At 42.0% G+C, this 20,597-nt stretch overlaps 2 protein-coding genes across 5 annotated transcripts in view; one reads left to right on the top strand and one right to left on the bottom strand.

The window, feature by feature from the left end:
- Positions 1 to 2,445, bottom strand: part of SMG6 (SMG6 nonsense mediated mRNA decay factor) — a 219,430-nt gene extending 216,985 nt beyond the window's left edge. Inside the window, exon 1 of one of the 2 annotated variants that reach the window (XM_008147894.3) lies at positions 2,298 to 2,445. In XM_008147894.3, the coding sequence (XP_008146116.2) occupies positions 2,298 to 2,385 (88 nt within the window). In that variant the 5' untranslated portion in view covers positions 2,386 to 2,445. Of the gene's footprint in view, positions 1 to 2,039; positions 2,081 to 2,297 lie in introns of those variants that run through there. The other variant, XM_028155061.2, reaches the window with a different exon arrangement.
- A 169-nt stretch (positions 2,446 to 2,614) lies between these two features.
- SRR (serine racemase) lies at positions 2,615 to 20,562 on the top strand. Of its 3 annotated transcripts, XM_028155074.2 has the most exons (9): positions 2,616 to 2,687; positions 7,749 to 7,860; positions 14,632 to 14,803; positions 16,882 to 17,005; positions 17,183 to 17,286; positions 18,921 to 19,040; positions 19,172 to 19,246; positions 19,728 to 19,937; positions 20,248 to 20,562. In XM_028155074.2, exons 2-9 carry the CDS (start codon positions 7,832 to 7,834, stop codon positions 20,461 to 20,463), a joined length of 1,050 nt encoding a protein of 349 aa, XP_028010875.2. In that variant the 5' UTR covers positions 2,616 to 2,687; positions 7,749 to 7,831; the 3' UTR covers positions 20,464 to 20,562. The 3 variants fall into 3 exon arrangements, with proteins under 3 accessions (XP_028010876.2, XP_028010875.2, XP_054565062.1); XM_028155075.2 differs by lacking the exon at positions 7,749 to 7,860 and having other exon boundaries at positions 2,615 to 2,687; XM_054709087.1 differs by lacking the exons at positions 2,616 to 2,687; positions 7,749 to 7,860 and adding an exon at positions 2,733 to 2,898.
- The last annotated feature ends 35 nt before the right edge of the window (positions 20,563 to 20,597 follow it).

Genomic DNA, 20,597 nt, shown 5'->3' with positions numbered 1-20,597 from the left:
CATACAAGTATCAACGAATAAATGCATAAATAAGTAGAACGACAAATCGATGTTTCTCTCTCCCTCGTCTCTCTAAAAATCAATAAATCTTCAAAATGTTATGATTAACAAGGAAGGAAATTTCTGCAGAAACAGAAATTATACTATGTTTACAATATTTGTTCAGCAACTGACAAAGCTAAGAACTTAATTGTGAACTCATGGACACAGACAATAGTGCAGTGAAGGCCTGGGGAGGGGGCGAGGGCAGAGTGGAGGGGGCTAATGGAGAGGAAGTGGACATCTATAATACTTTCAAAAATAAAATTAATTTTTTTTTAAAGAGAAGAAGTGGGAGCAGGGAAGAGGAGATCAATGGGGAAATAAAAGGGGACATCTGTAATACTTTCAACAACAAAGATAATAAAAAATTTTTTAAAAGCTTGTGTTGATGTTACCTACACCTGAGGTAAGGAAATAAGAAAAAAATAGTGTTACTCAAGTCATACTCGGATCCCCAAGGCCCTAAACTACCCCATTACTGTCAGAATAGAAGATCTCCAACCATTTCAGCAACAGGCTGTTCTCTATTACAGAGCCCTCAAATCCATCTTAGTCTTTTCTTCTGCCTCTAACGTTTTTCCAGGGTGGCTGAGTCCTTTTAACATACTAGTAGGAAAGAAGTAAAAGTGGGATATGCATAACAATCCATGGTCTGGACATCCCTGGAGAAAAAAAACTGCAAGTCCAGACTTTGATTTGGCCAGAACAATCCTCGTCTTTAGGCTACCAATTATCCAATCATATACCTCCTGCCGAAGCAAACTGGAAGCAGTTTCTTTCACATTCTTCAACTCCACTCATGCTCACCAACTCTCTAACAGTAGTCAACAGAGTCATTCCAAGAAAATACTGCTCAGACTATCATCATTAGAATACTGAGACTAACTGCTACTATGATGATGGAATATGAGAAGGAAAAAGTTCCATAAGGAAGCTTTCCCTGGAAGATGATGGAAATATTGTGACAAGCTCTCAAAATACCAAAGACTGGGGCACCCAAGAATAAGAGCACAGGACTTCAAAAACCGCTGTCCGGGCTCCATGAACTTACTTAATGACAGATAAGCAAGTCTCGATTTTTTGTGTCTGTTATCTAATCTATTAAGGGGAAAGACTGCTACAAATAGCTACTAAACATTTCCATGGAAAAGTGACAGGAATTAGTGAGATTACAGAGTATATAAAATGAAGTGCTACATAAAATCCTACTATTGTTCTATAAACACCAATGTAAACAAAACCATAATAGAAATTTACACCTATGTGTATAACAAAACAGAACAGGGGGGGAAAAAAAACCGCCTTGATGTTTTACTGCTACAGTGTTCTCAGAAGTTTAAAAGACTGTTTCAAGTCTGAATAAAGTAAAGCAGTTTAACTCCAGAATAGCTCACCCTCAGCAGCCTTTGTAACTTAGGTGAAATGGAGAGAGGGAGAAGAACTACTACTATTTTCCACAGCAGAGGGAGAAAAGAACCTGAATAAACCCAATTCAGTTGACCAATGAAAACCAATGTCACAGACATTTGGCCACAGGTCTGCAGAAGCATAGCTACCATTCTACAGAAATGCACTGCCTAACAAAGGAGAGGGGAGACACTAGAATCTTCCCTAGGCGCTTTCGTGGTGTGGCTGGAGACTTGAACTTGCAAGTTGAGCATTCTCTGTGAGAAAAACGGCTCCCACACACGCCAAGGCCAAACCAGAGTAGAGTCAACTCTCTGAGGTCCTGGACCCCTTCCAGTGGCCCAGTCGTCAGAAGCCTGCCTTGGGGGGAGAAAGTTCAGCAAAGAAGTCCCAAGCTATTCAACCTTCCTCCATTTCCCCAGTTCCTTCTCTCCAAAGCTAAAGAGATGACGGGCCTGGGGATGATCCCTCTGGGAACGAAACATCCCGGGGCCTCCACCAGACCCCAGCGCCACTCCTTTACGCGTCTCCTGACGGCTCGGGATCCACGAGAGGGTCTGAGAAGACGGAGGCAGTGGGGGAACAGTCACCTTCGCGGTAAGAAAGGGGGCGGAGGCAGGCACTCGGGTTGGACTCTTCTGAAAAGGGCCAGAGCTGCCTAAGCGGGACCCCACACAGACCCAGGGGCTGGTAGGGCGGTCAGGGGGACCGCCCTCGGGCCCCCGCCCCCACTGTTGGGGGAAGGGGCGGGGGCTCCGAAGCGCCGCGGACCGAGCGGGGAGGAGGCAGAGGAGGAGAGGAAGGCGGGGCGGGCAGGCCCGGCCCAGGAGCTGGGCGGTGCGACTCACCTCTGCTCCCGGCCTGCGGAGCCAGAGTGGCCAGGATCCCTCGCAGCTCCGACGCGGAGATCCGGACACGCTCCAGCCCTTCCGCCATCTTCGCCACTGCTGCAACAGCTGCAGCGACGCCGCCACCGCCGCGCGCAGCCAGGAAACCACGGCGGACGGGCGGCGCGCGCGCTCACCCACCTCCCACCTTTTTCCCCGCCCCCTCCCGTCCTCCTCCCCGAACGACGGTGGCCGCACTGGGAGGAAAAGCGCTTAAACGGACGCTCCGCCACAGGAGAGGGAAAGAGACCGAACGCGAGCCTGGGCGTGGGAGGCGGGCGCCGCGCATGCGCAGAGGTGTGGTCGGGGAAGGTGCGCCGAGGCTGGAGTTGGAGGCGCGGCCCCTGTGAGGTGAGGTGAGGCCAGGCCTACAGGCGGGCGGTGGCGGCGGTAGCTGCTGTCGTTGCAGTGGTGGCCATCGAGGACACTGGTGCTGGTCTGGGGCTGGGGTTGACAAGAGACACCGCAGGGTCCGGCCTCCTCCACTCATCTTAGGCCAGGGTCTCCCACCACAGGCCCGGACTCGTGGCCCAGGCCTCTATTTTGGAACCTTAAAAATCTTGTAAGAGTAATTATTATTTTTCCCACTTTCTCCTTCACCTCCTCTTTCTCCCCCTCCTCCCCCCCAAAGATGAAGAAACTGAGTCCTAGGGAACCGTAGTTCCCGGGGTGACACAGTCGATAAGTACCAGAGTATCAAAGTCGTCTCTTTTATGGCAAAGTACATCCCCCAAGCCAGCCTCCTGACTATTTATTTTAAAATTACAGTGTAGTTGGCTCTTGTTGAGGAAGGGGTTGTGTGGAAGTAAATCAGGAGGTATTTATACGTCCGTTTGGGAATTTCCGTATCATCGTGGATCCTTGGAAAAATTACTTAACTTCCCTGGATCTTGAGGTTAATTGATTTTTTTACGTCTTTAAAATTTACCTGGATCAGCCCTGGCCGGAGCGGCTCAGTTGGAGGGAGCGTCCTCTGGTGTACAGAAGGGACGTGGGTTTGATTGCCAGTCAGGCCACAGACTCGGGATGAGGGTTCGATTTCCGGTCTGGGCACATATGGATGTTTCTCACATCCATGTTTCTCTCCCTCTCTCTTCCTCTCTCTCTAAAATCAATAATAATTTTTAAAAAAACTTTTAAAAAATAAAGTCAATAAAAATATATTCTCAGGTGAGGATTTAAAAATTTTTTAAATGTAACTAGATCAGAAATCTGCTACTTTAACTTCTTGTTCGGTAGCACTTATTCAGAACTGTGGTGAAACTCCCTCCCCCATGGCTGCTTTCCTCCACCTGTTGCTCCTTCCCAATCCCAAACAGTCAAAGAATAGTTACGAATTATTCCTTAGACTGAGCCTAAAAGATTTGAATAATCTCTGACAGAATTCAGTTCCTATAATGTGACAGACACTTGCCACCAGAAGGTTAAGCAGAAGTAGAAAGTCAGTAAGATACAGAAAGAGATTTAAAGTTCCAAAAGTAGGAGTGTGAAATACTATTTGGGCCTAGAAAAGAAGGAAATCTTATCTTTTGCAACAGCATGGATGGACCTGGAGAGCATTATGCTAAGTGAAATAAGTCAGAGAAAAACAAGTACCATGTGATTTCACTTGTATGTAGAATCTAATGAACACAATAACAAAATAGAAGCAGACTCAGATACAGAGAACAGACTGACAGCTGTCAGGGGGGAGGGAGACATGGGGGGCTGCATGAAAATGGTGAAAGAATTAAGAAAAACACCCACCCACAAACACAAAAAAACTCATAGACACAGACAACAGCATGGTGATTACCAAAGGGAAAAGGGGGAGGGAGGAGGTAGAAGAGAGTAAAGGGGGGATAAATGGTGAGGGAAAGAGACTTGACTTGGGGTGGTGAACACAATACAATATACAGATGATATATTATAGAATTGTACACCTGAAACCTATATGATTTTGTTAACCAATATCACCCAATAAATTCAGTAAAATAAGTAAATAAAGTAGGGGAGTGATTTGAGTGGTCAGAGCAAGTGATAGTCTTTAAAACATGAAATAGGAAGAAATAAACTAATTCAGTTTCACATTGAAATTGTAGAGAACATTGCATCAGGTTGGTTTGTTTTTTCAGTCTTCCATGACTGACTTTTTGTAAGTAAGATTTTTGGTGTGTTTTTTGTTTGTTTGTTTGTTTGTTTGTTAATTCTCACTCAGGGATATTTTTTTCCATTGATTTTTAGAGAGAGTAGAAGGGAGGAAGGATGAAAAGAGAGAAACATCTATATGACTCACATCAAGTGGTTTCCTCCCACACATGGGGATCAAACCTGTAACCCAGGTACATGCCCTAGACTGGGAATCGAACCCATGACCCTTTGGCTTCGGTGCCCAGGCCTTCACTCTGACCACTGAGCACGCCAGCCAGGCTGTATCAGGGTTCTTTTTAAGATGGAAAAATAATCTGAAGAAAACTTGCTTAACCAAGAAAAACACTGTTACCAATGAGACAGTTTCAGTGAACTACAGGTAAAATATGCCAAAAGTTAAACCAGTTTGAGAAAATTTATCAGAACTCAAAGGGAAATATAATAGATAAAAATTATTAGAGGTAAGGACAGAAGATATAGAGAATAGATCCATAAAACTAATAATCAAATATGAGCTCCAGAAGGTGGTAACAGAACTGACTGAGGAGAAACAATCAAAGAAATTATTTAAAAATTTACTAAGTTGATGGAAAAATTTGAATTTAAGATTTAAATTTAACCCTCAGATTTAAAGGGCTAATGAAGTACCAGGTTAAAATAAGTGAAAAGACAACCATATTTAGACATATCAAACGAAAGCTTCTGAATTTAAAGAGTTGAAATATGTGTTGACATAGAATAGTTTTCAAGATGTTATGTTAGTTTATAAAAAAACAACACATGCTAGTTGCAGAACAATACAGGGGTGGGCAAATGTAGGTTTATAGTTGAGAGCACCTGAAATATAGAGTTTATTCTTGTATTGTTATTTATTAACTAGAGGTCTGGTGCATAAATTCGTGCACCAGTGGAGTCCCTCGGCCTGGCCTGCAGGATCAGGCCGAAACCAGCTCTCCGACATCCCCCGAGGGGTCCTGGATTGCAAGAGGGTGCAGGGCAGGCTGAGGGACCCCACCAGTGCATAATCCGGGCCGGGGAGAGAAGCGGGAGGTTGGCCAGCCGGGAAGGGACTGTGGGAGGGCTCAAGGGCATGTCCGGCCCATCTCACTCAGTATCGATTGGCTGGACCCCAGCAGAAAGCTAACCTACCAGTTGGAGCGTTTGCCCTCTGGTGGTCAGTGCATGTCATAGCAAGCGGTTGAGTGGCCTTAGCATATCATTAGCATATTATGCTTTTATTGGTTGAACAGACAACCGGACACTTAGCATATTAGGTTTTATTATATAGGATTATTGTATTTTCCATACAAACAACTGTAACTCTACTTTTTCCCACACTTGTATGTAGAGTAAGGTTCTCTCTGAGTGCAGCAAAACCATTTATTACTTATGTAAATATCTATATAAATACATCAAAAAGGTGTGGAAGAATACATACCAAACTTTTGAAGTGGTTATCTTTGTGGAAGAGAGTGGATTTAATGGTAGAGACTGAAGGACCTACATCTTTTTATAATGCTTTAAATTATTACAGTAAGGATTTGGTCACATATTATCCTATATAATAAAAGGCTGATATGCAAATCGACCAAACGGCAGGACGACCGGTCGCTATGATGCACACTGACCACCAGGTGCAGACGCTCAGCACAGGAGCTTCCCCCTGGTGGTCAGTGTGCTCCTACAGGGGGAGCGCCGCTCACCCAGAAGCCAGGTTCACAGCTAGCAAGTGCAGCGGCAGTGGCAGGAGCCTCTCCCGCCTCCATGGCAGCGCTAAGGATGTCCGACTGAAGTCCCCTGAGGGCTCCTGGACTGCGAGAGGGCACAGGCCAGGCTGAGGGACTCCCACCCCCAAGTGCATGAATTTTGTACACCAGGCCTCTAGTGTGAGTAATAAAACAACAAAGCAAATTTGGATAGTGGGGGAGAGAGAAATTCAGTTCTAAAAACAAAAATTGTACAGGTCATCATTGCTGAGCACAGAGTAGTAAAATGAGTATAGAATAACCACAAACTTAAAAATTCTAATCACTTGGAATTTTTTAAAAATCACCAATTTTGAATAACTCATGGGTCAAAAAAATAAAACTAATGTCATGGATTCTTTAAAAATTAAGGTTTCTGTAGGTGGAGAAGGTTTTAGGGGCAATAAATGATAATGAACAGAGACTTGACTTGGGGTGGTATACATATACTACCATGTACAGATGATGTGCTGTGGAATTGTGCACCTGAAACCTGTATAATTTTGTTAACAAGTGTCACTCCAGTAAATTCAATAAAACAGAAAAAAGTTAATGAAAATATTGCAACCAAAACCTATGGTATATTATTAAAGCTATACTCATGGAAATTTATAACCTGTGCTTTTATTATTAATTTTTAAAGAATAGAAATTAAAAGGAAAATAGAAGAATAAAGATAAAATCAGAAATTTATAAGGGAAAAAGAACAGTACTTGATAAAAAAAAATAGAGGATCTCATTCTTTAGAAATAAATTAGACATTAAAATGGACACATTTCTGGAAAAGAAAAGAAACCTAAAGAACATCCTCTTGGATGTGTCATAAGTAATTCAAACTTAGCTCATCAAATCACTCATTTTCTCTAAAATACTTGTTTCTTCATCAGTCTTATATGTTAATAAATTATGCCACCATCAAAGTGAAAACCCTGGAGTTATCCTTGTCTCCCTCACTCCCCACATTCAAACCAATATCAGGATATGTCCCTTCTATCTCTGTAGTGGACATCTATGGAATCACCACCTCAACATTCTCCCCTTTTCTCTTGAAAACTCCCTCACTCTCAGAAGTACGTTCTCTTTGTCCTTTTGTTTCTCTTTCCTTTTTTTCTTCTTACTCCCTTCATTTGCTCCTATTTTTCCCACAGGTACAGAAATTTAAGGCAATCATACTACTTGGTTCTTATTACCATCAAGGCCTTTCTTATCTTTTCCCTATTCCAATTACTACTCATGTTCCTACCCTCCCCACTTAAGTCATCGCTCTAATATGTTTGAAATATGTACTTGGATATATCTGTGTCTTTTAATAATATATAGTGTCTTATGTATGTATATGTTTTAAATGTACATAATTGACATTGTGTTATAGAAATCATTCTGTTTCTTTTTCATGTTTCTGTAAATACTTCTGATGCATAATATTGTCTTAAATGCCCTCACACCCTTGGCCACTGGTCCTGGGCCAAGAAGGGTCAATCAGAGTCCCTACCCAGAATTTTTTTAACTGAAACTGAGAAAGAAAATTCCTGTCCAGTGTGGAAGCCATAAAATGTAAAACACAGGAGCTGTCAGCAACCACGCGTCCTGCCATGTGGAACTGGTCTGCGACAAAAAAGAATGAAGCTAACATGCAGAAAGCAGCAGAGGTGAGAAACACAGAGTCCTAGAAAATCTCAAATCCCTGGTTTTAATTGTTCCTGAAGGCCCATATCCCTACCTGTCCCATATTTTAACTCTTCGATTCCATGAGCCAGTAAATCTCATCACCTCCATCTTGTGTCCAGTTCAAATTGGGGTTCTATTACTTGCAGACTAACTATTTATAACTAATTATAATCTTCAAAATGTAACTATTTTTCTGTTTTTTAAAATTGTGGTAAAATACACATAAAATATATCATCATAGCCATTTTTAAATATACAGTCCAGTAGTGTTAAGTACATTCACATTGTTGTACAATCAATCTCCAGAATTATTTTCATTTTGCAAAATTGAAACTATACTCATTAAACAGCTTCCTTTCCCTTTCCCCCAGCCTCCAGCAATCACCATTCTACTTTGTATGAATTTATCTGCTCTAGGTACCTCACATAGTGTAATAATAAGTATTTGTCTTTTTGTCTAGCTTATTTCACTTAGCATAATATCCCCAAGATTCATAGTTCAGATTTTGTTTATTCGTCTATCAGTAGATACTTGGGTTGCTTCTACTTTTGGCTATTGTGAATAATGCTGCTATAAATAATATAATAATAATGATGATGATGATGATGATGCTATGAATAGGTATACAGATATGTATTTGAGACTCTCTTTCAGTTCTTTTGGGTATAAATCCAGAAGTGGAATTGCTAGATCATATGGTGATTCTATGTTTAATTTTTTGACATACTACCATACTGTTTTCCATAGTAGCTAAACCAGTTTACATTTCCACCAACAGTGTACAAGGGCTCCAGTTTCTCCACATCCCTGCCAACACTTGTGTGTGTGTGTGTGTGTGTGTGTGTGTGTGTGTGTGTGTGTGTGTGTGTGTGTTTAATAATTGTCATTCTAGCCCTAGCTGGTTTGGCTCAGTGAATAGAGCGTCGGCCTGTGGACTGAAGGGTCCCGGGTTCAATTTCTGTGAAGGGCACATGCCCGGGTTGCGGCTGGATCCCCAGTAGGGGGTGTGCAGGAGGCAGCCCAATGGTTCTCTCTCATCATTGATGTTTCTATCTCTCTTTCCCTCCCATTCTGAAATCAATAAAAAAAAAGTATTAAAAATAATAATATTTGTCATTCGAATATATGTAAGATGGTATCTCCTTGTAGTTTTGATTTGCATTTCCCTAGTGATTAGTAATGTTGAGCATCTTTTCATGTGCTTGTTACAAGTCCATTTGTATATCTTCTTTGGAAACATGTCTGCTCAAATTCTTCACCCATTTTTTTTAATCAGGTTTGGTTTTCCAAAATGTGATTTTTTTTTTTTAAATAATCAAGTGATTATTTTTTTCTGCCTCCACTTTCACCATCCAAGTCCCTATTGTCTTTCATGTGGGAAACTTTAATACTATTTAACTGAATCCCCTGATTCCATTCTTTTCTCTTTTTTTCATTCACCATAATGTAGTGCTTTTCTGAAAATATTAATTCTAGCATGTCACTTACCGGTTCAAAATTTTCCAATGGCATTCTATTGCTCTTAAGTAACATATCCATGAATCATGGTCCCTAATGATCTAGACCCTGCCAACTTCACTCTCATCTCATACACTACTCTTTGATCACTATTTTCACATACATTGGGCTCCTTTTAGTTCCTAGAATATGACAACCTCCTGCCCTCCTTAAAGTCTTCACACATGTTATTTCCTCTACTTGAAACACTTTTTTCCCTACTCTGCCCATTCATCTTATGGGTCAACTTAAAATTTCACTTCTCCATAGAGAACCTTACCTGATATAAATAAGGCCCAACATTATAGTATCCTATTATAACACACTTCCCTAATATCACCTATTACTAAATGTAAATAAATATCTATTTTGGGATTACTTATTGGGCATCTCTCACGAGATTGTAAGTTTTATGAGAGTAGAGACAAGTCTATTTTTCTAACACAACATCTCCAGACCAAACAGTATCTGACACATAGAAGGTGCTCAATATTTCATAACTGAATGAATAAATGAATACCACAGATATGAAGAATACCTAGATATATTAATATGTACAACTTCATACTAATTTTGTATGACTTTGCAAATAACACGTTACTGAAATTAATTCAGGAGGAGTTGGAAAATCTACATTAAAAGAATAATTATGAAGTCACTGAGAAAGTTACCAGAGGGATATTTGTAAGGTAAAGACAAATTATCTTTATTTGCAGATAGCGTGATTATTTGGAGAATGAACTAGAAAACTATTAGCTCTAACAAGATACTCTAGTCCTAACCGGTTTGGGTCAGTGGATAGAGCGTTGGCCTGTGGTCTGAAGGGTCCCGGATTCGATTCCGGTCAAGGGCACATGCCTGGGTTGCGAGCTTGATCTCCAATTATAGGGCATGCAGGAGGCAGCCCATCAATGATTCTCTCATCGTTAATGTTTCTATCTCTCTCCCTCTCCCTTCCTCTCTGAAATCAATAAAATTAAAATATATATTTTTTTAAAAGATAGTCTAGTAAAGTGTCCTATTACATTTTCATATGCATTATCAGTAAGTAATTTAAAAATCTAAGGAAATATACCTTATCTCAAAAAATGTATTCTACTTAGGCATAAATTTAATCATATCTGGATAGGACACAAATAAACTATAAAAACTTTACTGAGAAACCTAAAATGAAAACACTTTACTAAATTGAAAGACACAGATGTTTATGGATAGGAAGACTCTCTTCTTAAATGTCATATGCCCCCAATTCATTGTTCATTTGACAGTGGTATTTCTGACAACCTTGATAAAGGATTTCTAAAGTCTCTTTGAAAGAATTATTTGTGAGAAAAGCTAATAAATTTTAGAAAGAGTAATCAGGGAAGAACATAATATAATGAACAACTGGAAAATGAATTGACAGTCTCATAAATGGAACAAAATATGAAGTCCAGAAAAGCTCTAAGCACTAATAGAAATTTAATTTTGATAAACATAACATTTCAGAAGAAAAAGATGATTCAGTCAGTAAATTGGTGTGTTCAAGACTCATGAAAGAATAAGTGGCCAACAAATATACAGAAAAAATGTTCAATCACTTTTTAAAAAAGTAAATTCAAACTACTAGATATTTCATTAAATGAATAGATAAAATGATATATCAAAGGTGAAGAAAAATGGACATTCCTTAGAAACTACTGTGAGAGTATAAAATGGTATAATCTACAACTCTTTTGGAGATGAATTTGGCAAGGGATATCAAATGTCTTAGAAGTGTACATGCCTTTTGATGCAAATACAAGTTGGTGGAATCTACTCAAAGCATGTGTGGAGATACACAAAGATCTTGTAACAAGGCTATTATTTATTACATCATTATTTATTACTAGAGGCCTGGTGCACAAAATTTGTGCACAGGCGCCATCCCTAGGCCTGGCTGGCGATTGAAGCGCGAGCATCTGGCATGGAAGGGTGGGTCCCAGCTGACCTCTGGGCCCTGGGCAGCACCTGGGCCCCCAGACCCCCGCACACTCCCCTCCGCCTGAGTCACAGCACCCAAATCCCCAGGTGGAGATGCAGTGAGCACAGCCAGACGCTGCAGGCCAGTGCGCAGCGTGGGCCTCTGGGCCACCCAGTGGCGCTGCACGGAAGCCGGAAGCTGGGCAGGCAGCCTGCTCTCTCCTGGCTTGCCTTGCAAGACCACTCCTGTGCGAACCCATGAACCCAACCGGCCCCTGCGGCCTGGCTCACCTGGAAGAAGAGGCTGTGCAGGTGTGGGGTGGGCTCCTTGCTGGTGCCTGGCACCTGAGTGTGGGGCTTTTCCAGCGCAAGCCCTGGTGTCCTGGGGAAGGGTAGCTGGGGGAGTGAGAGCGAGCTCGCAGACACCCTGCATTCTCACCGCAACCTCTGTCCCAGGTAGCCAGTGAGAGGTCGCAGCCCCCCCCCCCCCCGCCGCCCAGGTGCTGTGGGAGATTGGTCGCTGCCACCCATCCCCAGTTTCCCATCCCAGCCCCCAGCCCGGCTCCCTCAGCGCCAGGACAATGGGGGGGGGGGGGCGGGGCGGGGAATCAGGCCCCGCTTGCCCCAGTCTTGGCCTGGTGTCGCCTGCTCACCTGCTCCACCATCCTGCCACAGTCCCACTCTCATCAGGGCCCATTGGGGCCAGTAGCACCTCCACTGCTGTCCACTGCCAGTGCTATGTCGCAGTCGCCCACCATGTTCTGTGCCACCCCCTGGTGGTCAGCACACATCATAGCGAGTGGTCAAACTCCTGGTCGAGGGGACAACATTAGGCTTTTATTATATAGGATAGCCCCCCCCCCACCCCCGCAATCCAAATGTTCAACAATAGAGTTATGTAAAACTATGGTATTTTTGTAAAAAGGAGTACTATTAAGCCATTTTAAAAGTTGCATAAATAGACCTATTGATAAAGATTCACATATTATTCATAATATTGTTTGAAAAAAAGCAAGTTACCAAACCTGTTAAAGTTTTGTCTGTATATATATGTGAGCCTAGAGAGATAAGCACCAGGCCTTAGATAGCATTTGTGTTTGGGGAGGAAGCAGATTAAATCTGTTTTTCTATTGAACATGCATTACTTTTGTTTGTTAATAAGGAAAAATAAAGAAAACTTTGTTTAAATGCTATAATAAAAGTAGTGAAAATTTGAAGCATAATACAGTTATTGAAAATCATAATTATGAAAACTTTGAAGATACTGAGCCAATGGAGAAGTAAACAAAATGTTATCTTTGCCCTGATTTTAACTGTCATATAATGTATGTATATTGAAGAAAAGGAAACATAGAAAATTAGCATAATTTATTAAGATAGTAGGATTTTAGGCAATTTTTCTCATTGTTAAATAATTTTTAAAAATAAAAATTTATAGCAGAATTTGAATGTAACTCACTACAATGATGAAAATGTAGAAACCAGTCAAGAGATGGATGGTATGGGTAAGGGGTGAACTTTAGGCCTTCATAATCATCAGTTACTTCCTATAAAGCTTCATCAGAAAAAAAGCACTTATGCTTACTAAGAAAGTCAGCTTCAAGACAAATTCCCTTCTATACAAAGATTCTGGAGCCCAGGTAATGGAGACAGTTCCCCCATTAACACTACAGGCCCAGGCCTATTTTACTGTAATGCATTTTCTTTTTATTTATTTATTTTGGTTAATCCTTACCTGAGGATATTTCTTCCATTGCCTTTACAGAGAGAGTGGGAAGGAGGGAGGGGGAAGAGAGGGAGGAAGGGGATAGAGAGAGAAAGAGAGAGAGAAACATCAGTGTGAGAGAGACACATCGATTGGTTGCCTTCTGCACACAAGCCCCTGAACAAGAACAGGAGTGAACCTGCAACCCAGGTCTGTACCCTTGACCTGGAATCCAACCCCCAACCCTTCAGTGTGTAGGCCGGCTCTCTAAACACTTAGCAACACCAGCCAGGGCTTTTATTTATTTATTTTTAATCCTCACCCAAGGATATGTTTTTTATTGATTTTAGAGAGAAAGGAAGGGAATGAGAGAGAAACAGCAATGTGATGTTGCCTTTCCTGACCAGGGATTGAACCCATAACCTAGGTATGTGCCGACAGGGAATTGAACCTGCACCCTTTTTTTTTTTTTTTTTTTTTGGTGTACAGAACATTCCAACCTAGCCACACTAGATGGGCTCTTTTTATTTTTTAAATATATATATATATTTTTTTGAATATATTTTATTGATTTTTTACAGAGAGAAAGGGAGAGGGATAGTGAGTTAGAAACATCGATGAGAGAGAAACATCGATCAGCTGCCTCCTGCACACCTCCTACTGGGGATGTGCCTGCAACCCAAGTACATGCCCTTGACTGGAATCGAACCCAGGACCTTTCAGTCCGAAGGCCGATGCTCTATCAACTGAGCCAAACCGGTCAGGGCTAAATATATATATTTTAGAGCAGCTTAAGGTTCATAGCAAAATTGATCCAAAGGCAGGTTTTCCATAAAACCCCTGCACCCCCCATATGCATAGCCTCCCCCATTATCAACATCCCTCACAAGAAAGGTATCCTATATAATAAAAGTGTAATATGCAAATTGGCGGAACAACAGGTCAGTGGGGGGTGGGGCCGGTGAGCAGGTGTTGCCAGGCCAGCCAAGGCACATGCCAGTGGGCAGAGGGAGGGGACAGCGATGGGGTGGGGGGTGCGATGGGGGCTGGCACCATCCTCTGATTGCCCACCTGGTCACCTCCCACAGAGGGAGGCCACAGGCGGTAGCAGAGGCGGGGCAATTCGGGGCAGGGCCAGCCAGCACCGTGCCCAGATAGGCCTGCTGGGGTTGCCTCCTACAGAGGGAGGCCACCAGTGGTCGTGGCACAATTGGGGGCGGGGCTGGCCACTCGCCGCCCACGCCATCCCGATCGGCCCGCCAGTCACCTCCTATAGAGGGAGACCAGACTGCGGCTTAGGCCCGTTCCCCCTGGGGAACGGTCCTAAGGTGTCAGTTGGACATCCCCTAAGGGCTCCCAGACTGCGAGAGGGTGCAGGCCGGTCTGAGGGACACCCCCGCCACCCCCCTCCGTGCACAAATTTTCGTGCACCGGGCCTCTAGTGTTGGTTACAATTGAACCTACATTAACTCTTTACCACCCAAAGTCAATAGTTTACATTGTAGTTCATTCTTGTATATTCAATGGGTCTTTTTTTTGCATTTTGAAAATCTTTTCATTGAACATGTTGACTTTTGCTTTTACCCCTTTTTTATTCCTGGATTTTAGAACAATGTGTGCTCAGTACTGCATCTCCTTTGCTGATGTTGAAAAAGCTCATATCAACATTCGAGATTTTATCCACCTCACACCAGTGCTAACAAGCTCCATTTTGAATGAAGTAACAGGGCGCAATCTTTACTTCAAATGTGAACTCTTCCAGAAAACTGGATCTTTTAAGGTAACAATCCCTTTTGATAGTGTGGCATGTATCTTTTCAATCCCTTTTCACATATTAAATTTATTTGATCCTCCTGACTACTCAGTGAGGTAGGTAGAATTAATATTTTCTTATAGCTGAAGAAAGGGTTGTAGTTTTCCTTTGATCAAGTTCTAGTTACTTAGCATCAGGTGTTGACAAGCCACTTTTTTACTGTCCAAACTAGGATATGAGAATGAAAGAGGAAACGTCTAATGATTAAATGGAGACAATAGACATCACCCTGAACTGCTGCAAGGCAAAATGGGCGAGTGGGATCACTGTATATCCAAGTTTAAGCATTCACTTTCTGTCAACTTGCTATTGATACCTTATTATGAATATAAAAGGTCTAAACCTAGCTCAAGCCTCTTTTTTTTTTTTTTTTTTTAATCCTCACCCGAGGATATCTTTCCATTGATTTTTAGAGAGAGTGGAAAGGAGAGGGAGAGACAGAGCAACAGCGTTGTGAGAGACACATTGATTGGTTGCCTCCTGCATGTGCCCTGACCAGGGCTGGGGATCAAGCCTGCAACCGAGGTACATGCCCTTGACTGGCATCAAACCGGGACCCTTCAGTCTGCAGGCCGATGCTCTATCCACTGAGCCAAACCAGCTAGGGCCTCATAAAATCTTTTTCTACAAAGTATGTCAGTGCCTTCCTATGCAAAAAGATAGACTTATGTGTGTTGATTCATTACCATACTTTTCTGACCATTAGTTGAGCTTTAAGATCCTTAAGGTAAAAATCTGAAAGCTGCATTTAGTGCAGTACCTGACAGGTGTCAGTAACCTGTTAAGTGATAGCTTTAAGATTTCAAGAATCTACCTTTTCTCCCACCATTAACTGAGAGCTTTTATACTAAAACATAAAATATTCTCGCCCTAGCCGGTTGGGCTCAGTGGATGGAGTGTCAACCCATGGACTGAAGGGTCCCAGATTTGATTCTGGTCAAGGGCACATGCCCAGGTTGTGGGCTCACTCGATCCCCAGTAGGGGTTGTGCAGGAGGCAGCCTATCAATGATTCTCTCTAATCATTGATGTTTCTATCTCTCTCCTTCTCCCTTCCTGTGAAATAAATACAAATATATATATTTTTAAAAAATTCTTTTTCCCTTTGCTTCTGCCAAGGCCTTGCCCTATGTCCAGCTTGAAGGAGAAGGCAGGCTGGTCAACAAATAGGTCGATGAGAAGTGTCTTAAGAGAGATATATACAAAGTGCGATGAGAGAATGAAGTTACTAATTTTGCCTTGGAGATCAAGGAAGTTGAACCAGATGAGATTGATCCAAATTTTATAGGATGAGTACTTTTATCCAGATCAGGGAGTGGGGGGAAAGAACTACAGGTAGAGATATGGCATGCTCAGAGGTACAGGGGTGTGAGCTAACCTGGTAGGAGGGAAACTAGAAACAATTTAGGATGACTACAATGATACAGGCAGATTTGTATTTGAAAGGCTGTAACTTATAATTTGTTTTTGTTTTTTACTAAAAAAGGCATACAGCCCTAGCCGGTTTTGCTGTGACTAGAGAGTCAGCCTGTGGACTGAAGTGTCCTGGGTTCGATTCCGGTCAAAGGCATGTACCTCAGTTGCAGGCTCTTCCCAGCCTGTGCCCCAGTTTGGGGCTCATGCAGGAGGCAATCAATTAATGTTTTTCTCTGACATCAGTGTTTCTGTCTTTCCCTCTCTCTTCCACTCTCTCTAAAAATTAATGGGAAAATAGCAAGTGAGAATTAAAAAAAATAAAAAGGGAAGTCAAAGAAAAAAATAACTTTTGTCTTTAAAAAATCACTTTCATAATCTAGTGGAAATATTAGATGAGAATGATCCTTGAAGCAGAATCACTTGAGGTTTGATAACATACAAGTTGAAAAATGAGGCCTCACTAAGGTACTGGCAAAGAAGACACACGAGATATTGAGGAGGTAGAATAGATAAGATTTAATGATGGACTGGATGTGCAGTATTAGGAAGAGGATATCTGTAAAGCTCCTTGGTGTGTATGTTTTCTTTTAGAAACTTTAATCAAATACAAATTCACTCTCTCTTTTCAAGGTTCGTGGTGCCCTTAATGCAATCAGAGGTTTGATTCCTACCACTTCTGAAAAGCCCAAAGCTGTTGTTACTTACAGCAGTGGAAATCATGGCCAGGCTCTCGCCTATGCTGCCAAATTGGAAGGTACTTATTGATTTCTCCAGGTACTGGGTGGGATTGTTAGAGTTAAAAAGTATCCTTACTTTCAGTGAAGTGGGTGATAGCTGTGGGAATTAAGTCCCTATCTGATTACAAGCAACTGAACAGAAATTTCTACCCTAAACTTGCCCAATTTGTACTAACTGTGTTTCTCCATCTCAGGAATTCCTGCTTATATTGTGGTACCCCAAACAGCTCCCAACTGTAAAAAACTGGCAATACAAGCCTATGGAGCCTCTATAGTCTACAGTGAACAGAGCGATGAGGTGAGGAAGGGAGCAATGTTCAGTAACATCTTACCAGTTTTCACTGTCAGATGAAATTTCTCTTCCTACATTATTGGGTACTTCTTCTCAGGCTCCTGTCCCCCTCCGCCCCCCATTTTTTAAAATTTTATTGATTTTTTTACAGAGAGGGAGAGAGAGGGATAGAGAGCCAGAAACATTGATGAGAGAGAAACATCGATCAGCTGCCTCCTGCACACCCCCCACTGGGGATGTGCCGCAACTAAGGTACATGCCCTTGACTGGAATCAAACCCGGGACCCTTCAGTCCACAGGCCGACGCTCCATCCACTGAGCCAAACCAGTCAGGGCCCTTTTTTTCTTTTTTAAAGATTTAATTTAGAGGAATGGAAAGGGAAACATTGATGTGAGCAAAAAATTGGGTCAGCTGCCTCCTGCCTGCCCCCCCCCCCCCCCCAGGGGTTGAGCCTGACCTGGAATTGAACCAGCAACCTTCTGGTGCACAGGACAGTGTCCAACCAACTGAGCCACACAGGCCAGGGCTCCTGTTTCCTTTTTATATATGCCTAACCTTTTATTTATCTACACTCATATTAGTTTCATAGTTTGAAATATCACCCATCTATATGCCAACTCCAGCCCTGAACTTTGCCCTTAACCCAGATTTGTATATCCAACAGCTACTCAGTATTCCTACTTGGATGTCTTAATAGGCATCTCAAACTTGCTGTCTAAAACCAAATGATCTCATTCCCCCGTATGTTGCTCTTCTTCCAGTCTTTCTCATCTCAGTAAACGGCAAACTAGTTGCTAAAAACAAATGTTGGAGTCATCTTGATAACTTTTGCACTCCACATCCAAATCTTAGGTCCAACTTTCAAATTCACCTACTTCTAACAGCCTCTACCATTACTACTCTGATTCAAACCAACATCAGTTCTCAGGTAGATTCAGCAGCCGCCTAACTGGTGTCTCTGCTTCCACCCTTGTCCCACTAGTCTGTTTTCAGAGAAACCAGCTATCCACTTAGTTAGAACTTGTCTCTTGTCAGCTCAAATTCCTCCAGTGTTTTCCCGTCTCATACACAGTGGGAACCAAAGTTCTTCCAATTATCTAAGGCATGGACCTGCCCGTTCCTATCATTCTGACCTCATTGCCCACTGTTATTCTCCCCCAAACACTCCATGCCAACCACACTTAGTAGTTTCTCAGAAAGGCCAAGAGCTTTGCAGCCTTTGCACTTGGGATTACTTTCCCCGGGAATATTCTGGGTTCATATCTATTAAAATATCACTTTATCAGCAGCCCTTTGTAAGTACCCTGTATAAATTTTCTCCATAGCATGTAGACATACTATAGTTACTTATATTCCACCCCTCCCCAACATACTCCTATATAATAGAAGAGCTAATATGTTAATTAGACCAGATGGTGGAACAACCAGTGGGCAGGGACCCTTGCACAAATTTCATGCATCAGGCCTCTAGTTAGAACATTACTCCCTGGAGCACAGAGACTGTTTTGTTCAGTTATATTCCCAGTGCCCAGAGTCTCAAAAAAGTAGATGGCCAATGAAGTGTTAAATGCTTTAATCTAATTTGTTGAAAACACTATTAAATACAAATCAAGTATGCTAAAATAATGTACTCTTTCAGTCCAGAGAAAATGTTACCAAAAGAATTATAGAAGAAACAGAAGGGATCATGGTACATCCCAATCAAGAACCTGCAGTGATGGCTGGGCAAGGGACAATTGCCATGGAAGTACTGAACCAGGTAAAAGCCTAGTCAGTTCTTGCTGAACTACTGGTAAATCTGATGTTTGACTATAGAATCAACTATTTAATATGTACATTTAAAACTGGTGTTTAATAGACCTACTATACTTTATATTCTTTTCACTAAAGGTTCCTTTGGTAGATGCACTGGTGGTACCTGTAGGAGGAGGAGGAATGATTGCTGGAATAGCAATTACAGTTAAGGTGAGAAAACAACTTCTGGAAGACTCCCCACTTTAGGCATAGAGGATTTTATTTCACATCATAGTACATTGTGGTACTTGCTCAACATTCCCCCTAAATTGCTGTTCCCATCATTTCTTAGCACATGAGATGAAAGGCCCTTCTCTGCCTCACCACCCTTTCCTTAATTTATGACTTTACAGCACAAAAGCAATTAGTGAGTGGCACCCTATCACAGTCCTTTCCCTGAATTCCATCTCACCAATCTACTATCCAAGTCAGGGGCTACTGTTTGCTCAAGTGACCAATAGAACCAGATGTGATCTAGGCAACTGAAGGCCAGTATTAGGCATACAATGTAAAGTGCTTTAAAGTCATATTTTCATTACATCTATCAGAGAAGGCTCTTACTTGGTCAGAAACGTGTTACTTGTACTGTCTATGTTACTGCAGGCATGCAGGCAGTAGCTAGTGATATGGCGTCTACTATTTCTCTTCCCAGGCTTTGAGACCTACTGTGAAGGTATATGCTGCTGAACCCTTGAATGCAGATGACTGCTACAAGTCCAAACTGAAAGGGGAACTGACCCCCAATCCCTGTCCTCCAGAAACCATAGCAGATGGTGTGAAATCCAGCATTGGCTTAAACACCTGGCCTGTTATAAGGGACCTTGTGGATGATGTCTTCACTGTCACAGAGGATGAAATTAAGGTGAGGCTCCAACAGGAAAGAAAACGAAAGAACGGAGCAACTTTTTAGCAAAAGGTACTTCTCTTGCAGGTAGCAACTCATCTACTGGGGATTTGACTTGGTGACTCATGACATGGGAGGGTGCCCTAGAAAATTGGGACAACCCTCATTTAAGAAGCAGAGTTAGAATGAAAAAAAGAAAAAAAAAAAAAAAGACTAGCTCTTCATTGGCAAGCATATGTATATATCACTCAGCTTTTAAGTGTAAAGGCCCACCAACTAGGCTTTCCTTCTCCCGTTTCACTAATTCTTACTCCCTCTCTACCAACAGTATGCAACCCAGCTGGTATGGGAGAGGATGAAACTGCTTATTGAACCTACAGCTGCTGTTGGAGTGGCTGCTGTTCTGTCTCAGCATTTTCAAACAATTTCCCCAGAAGTAAAGAACATTTGTATTGTGCTCAGTGGTGGAAATGTAGATTTAACTTCCATAACTTGGATGAAGCAGGCTGAAAGGCCAGCTCCTTATCAATCTGTTTCTTTTTAATTTATGCATAAGGAAGAAATGTGATTCAGTGTCTCTAGACACTTGGAAATTTTGTTTCCTAGTCAATGTTAACTTCCCACATCTTACCTACTTAAACAGCTTTCAACATCCTAATGGAGGATAGATATATTAAT

This window comes from Eptesicus fuscus, chromosome 20 (genome assembly GCF_027574615.1).
Source record: "Eptesicus fuscus isolate TK198812 chromosome 20, DD_ASM_mEF_20220401, whole genome shotgun sequence".
Classification (NCBI taxonomy): Eukaryota; Metazoa; Chordata; class Mammalia; order Chiroptera; family Vespertilionidae; genus Eptesicus; species Eptesicus fuscus.
Note: the sequence above shows the minus strand (reverse complement) of the source record. Positions and strands in the feature narration are given on the sequence as shown.

Excerpts from the sequence above, each read along its gene's own strand:
- SRR (XM_028155074.2), top strand. The coding sequence starts at position 7,832 with ATGAAGCTAACATGCAGAAAGCAGCAGAG. Across the intron at positions 19,041-19,171 it reads CCATGGAAGTACTGAACCAG|GTTCCTTTGGTAGATGCACT; the intron begins GTAAAAGCCTAG and ends TTTTCACTAAAG. Across the intron at positions 19,938-20,247 it reads TCACAGAGGATGAAATTAAG|TATGCAACCCAGCTGGTATG; the intron begins GTGAGGCTCCAA and ends CTCTACCAACAG.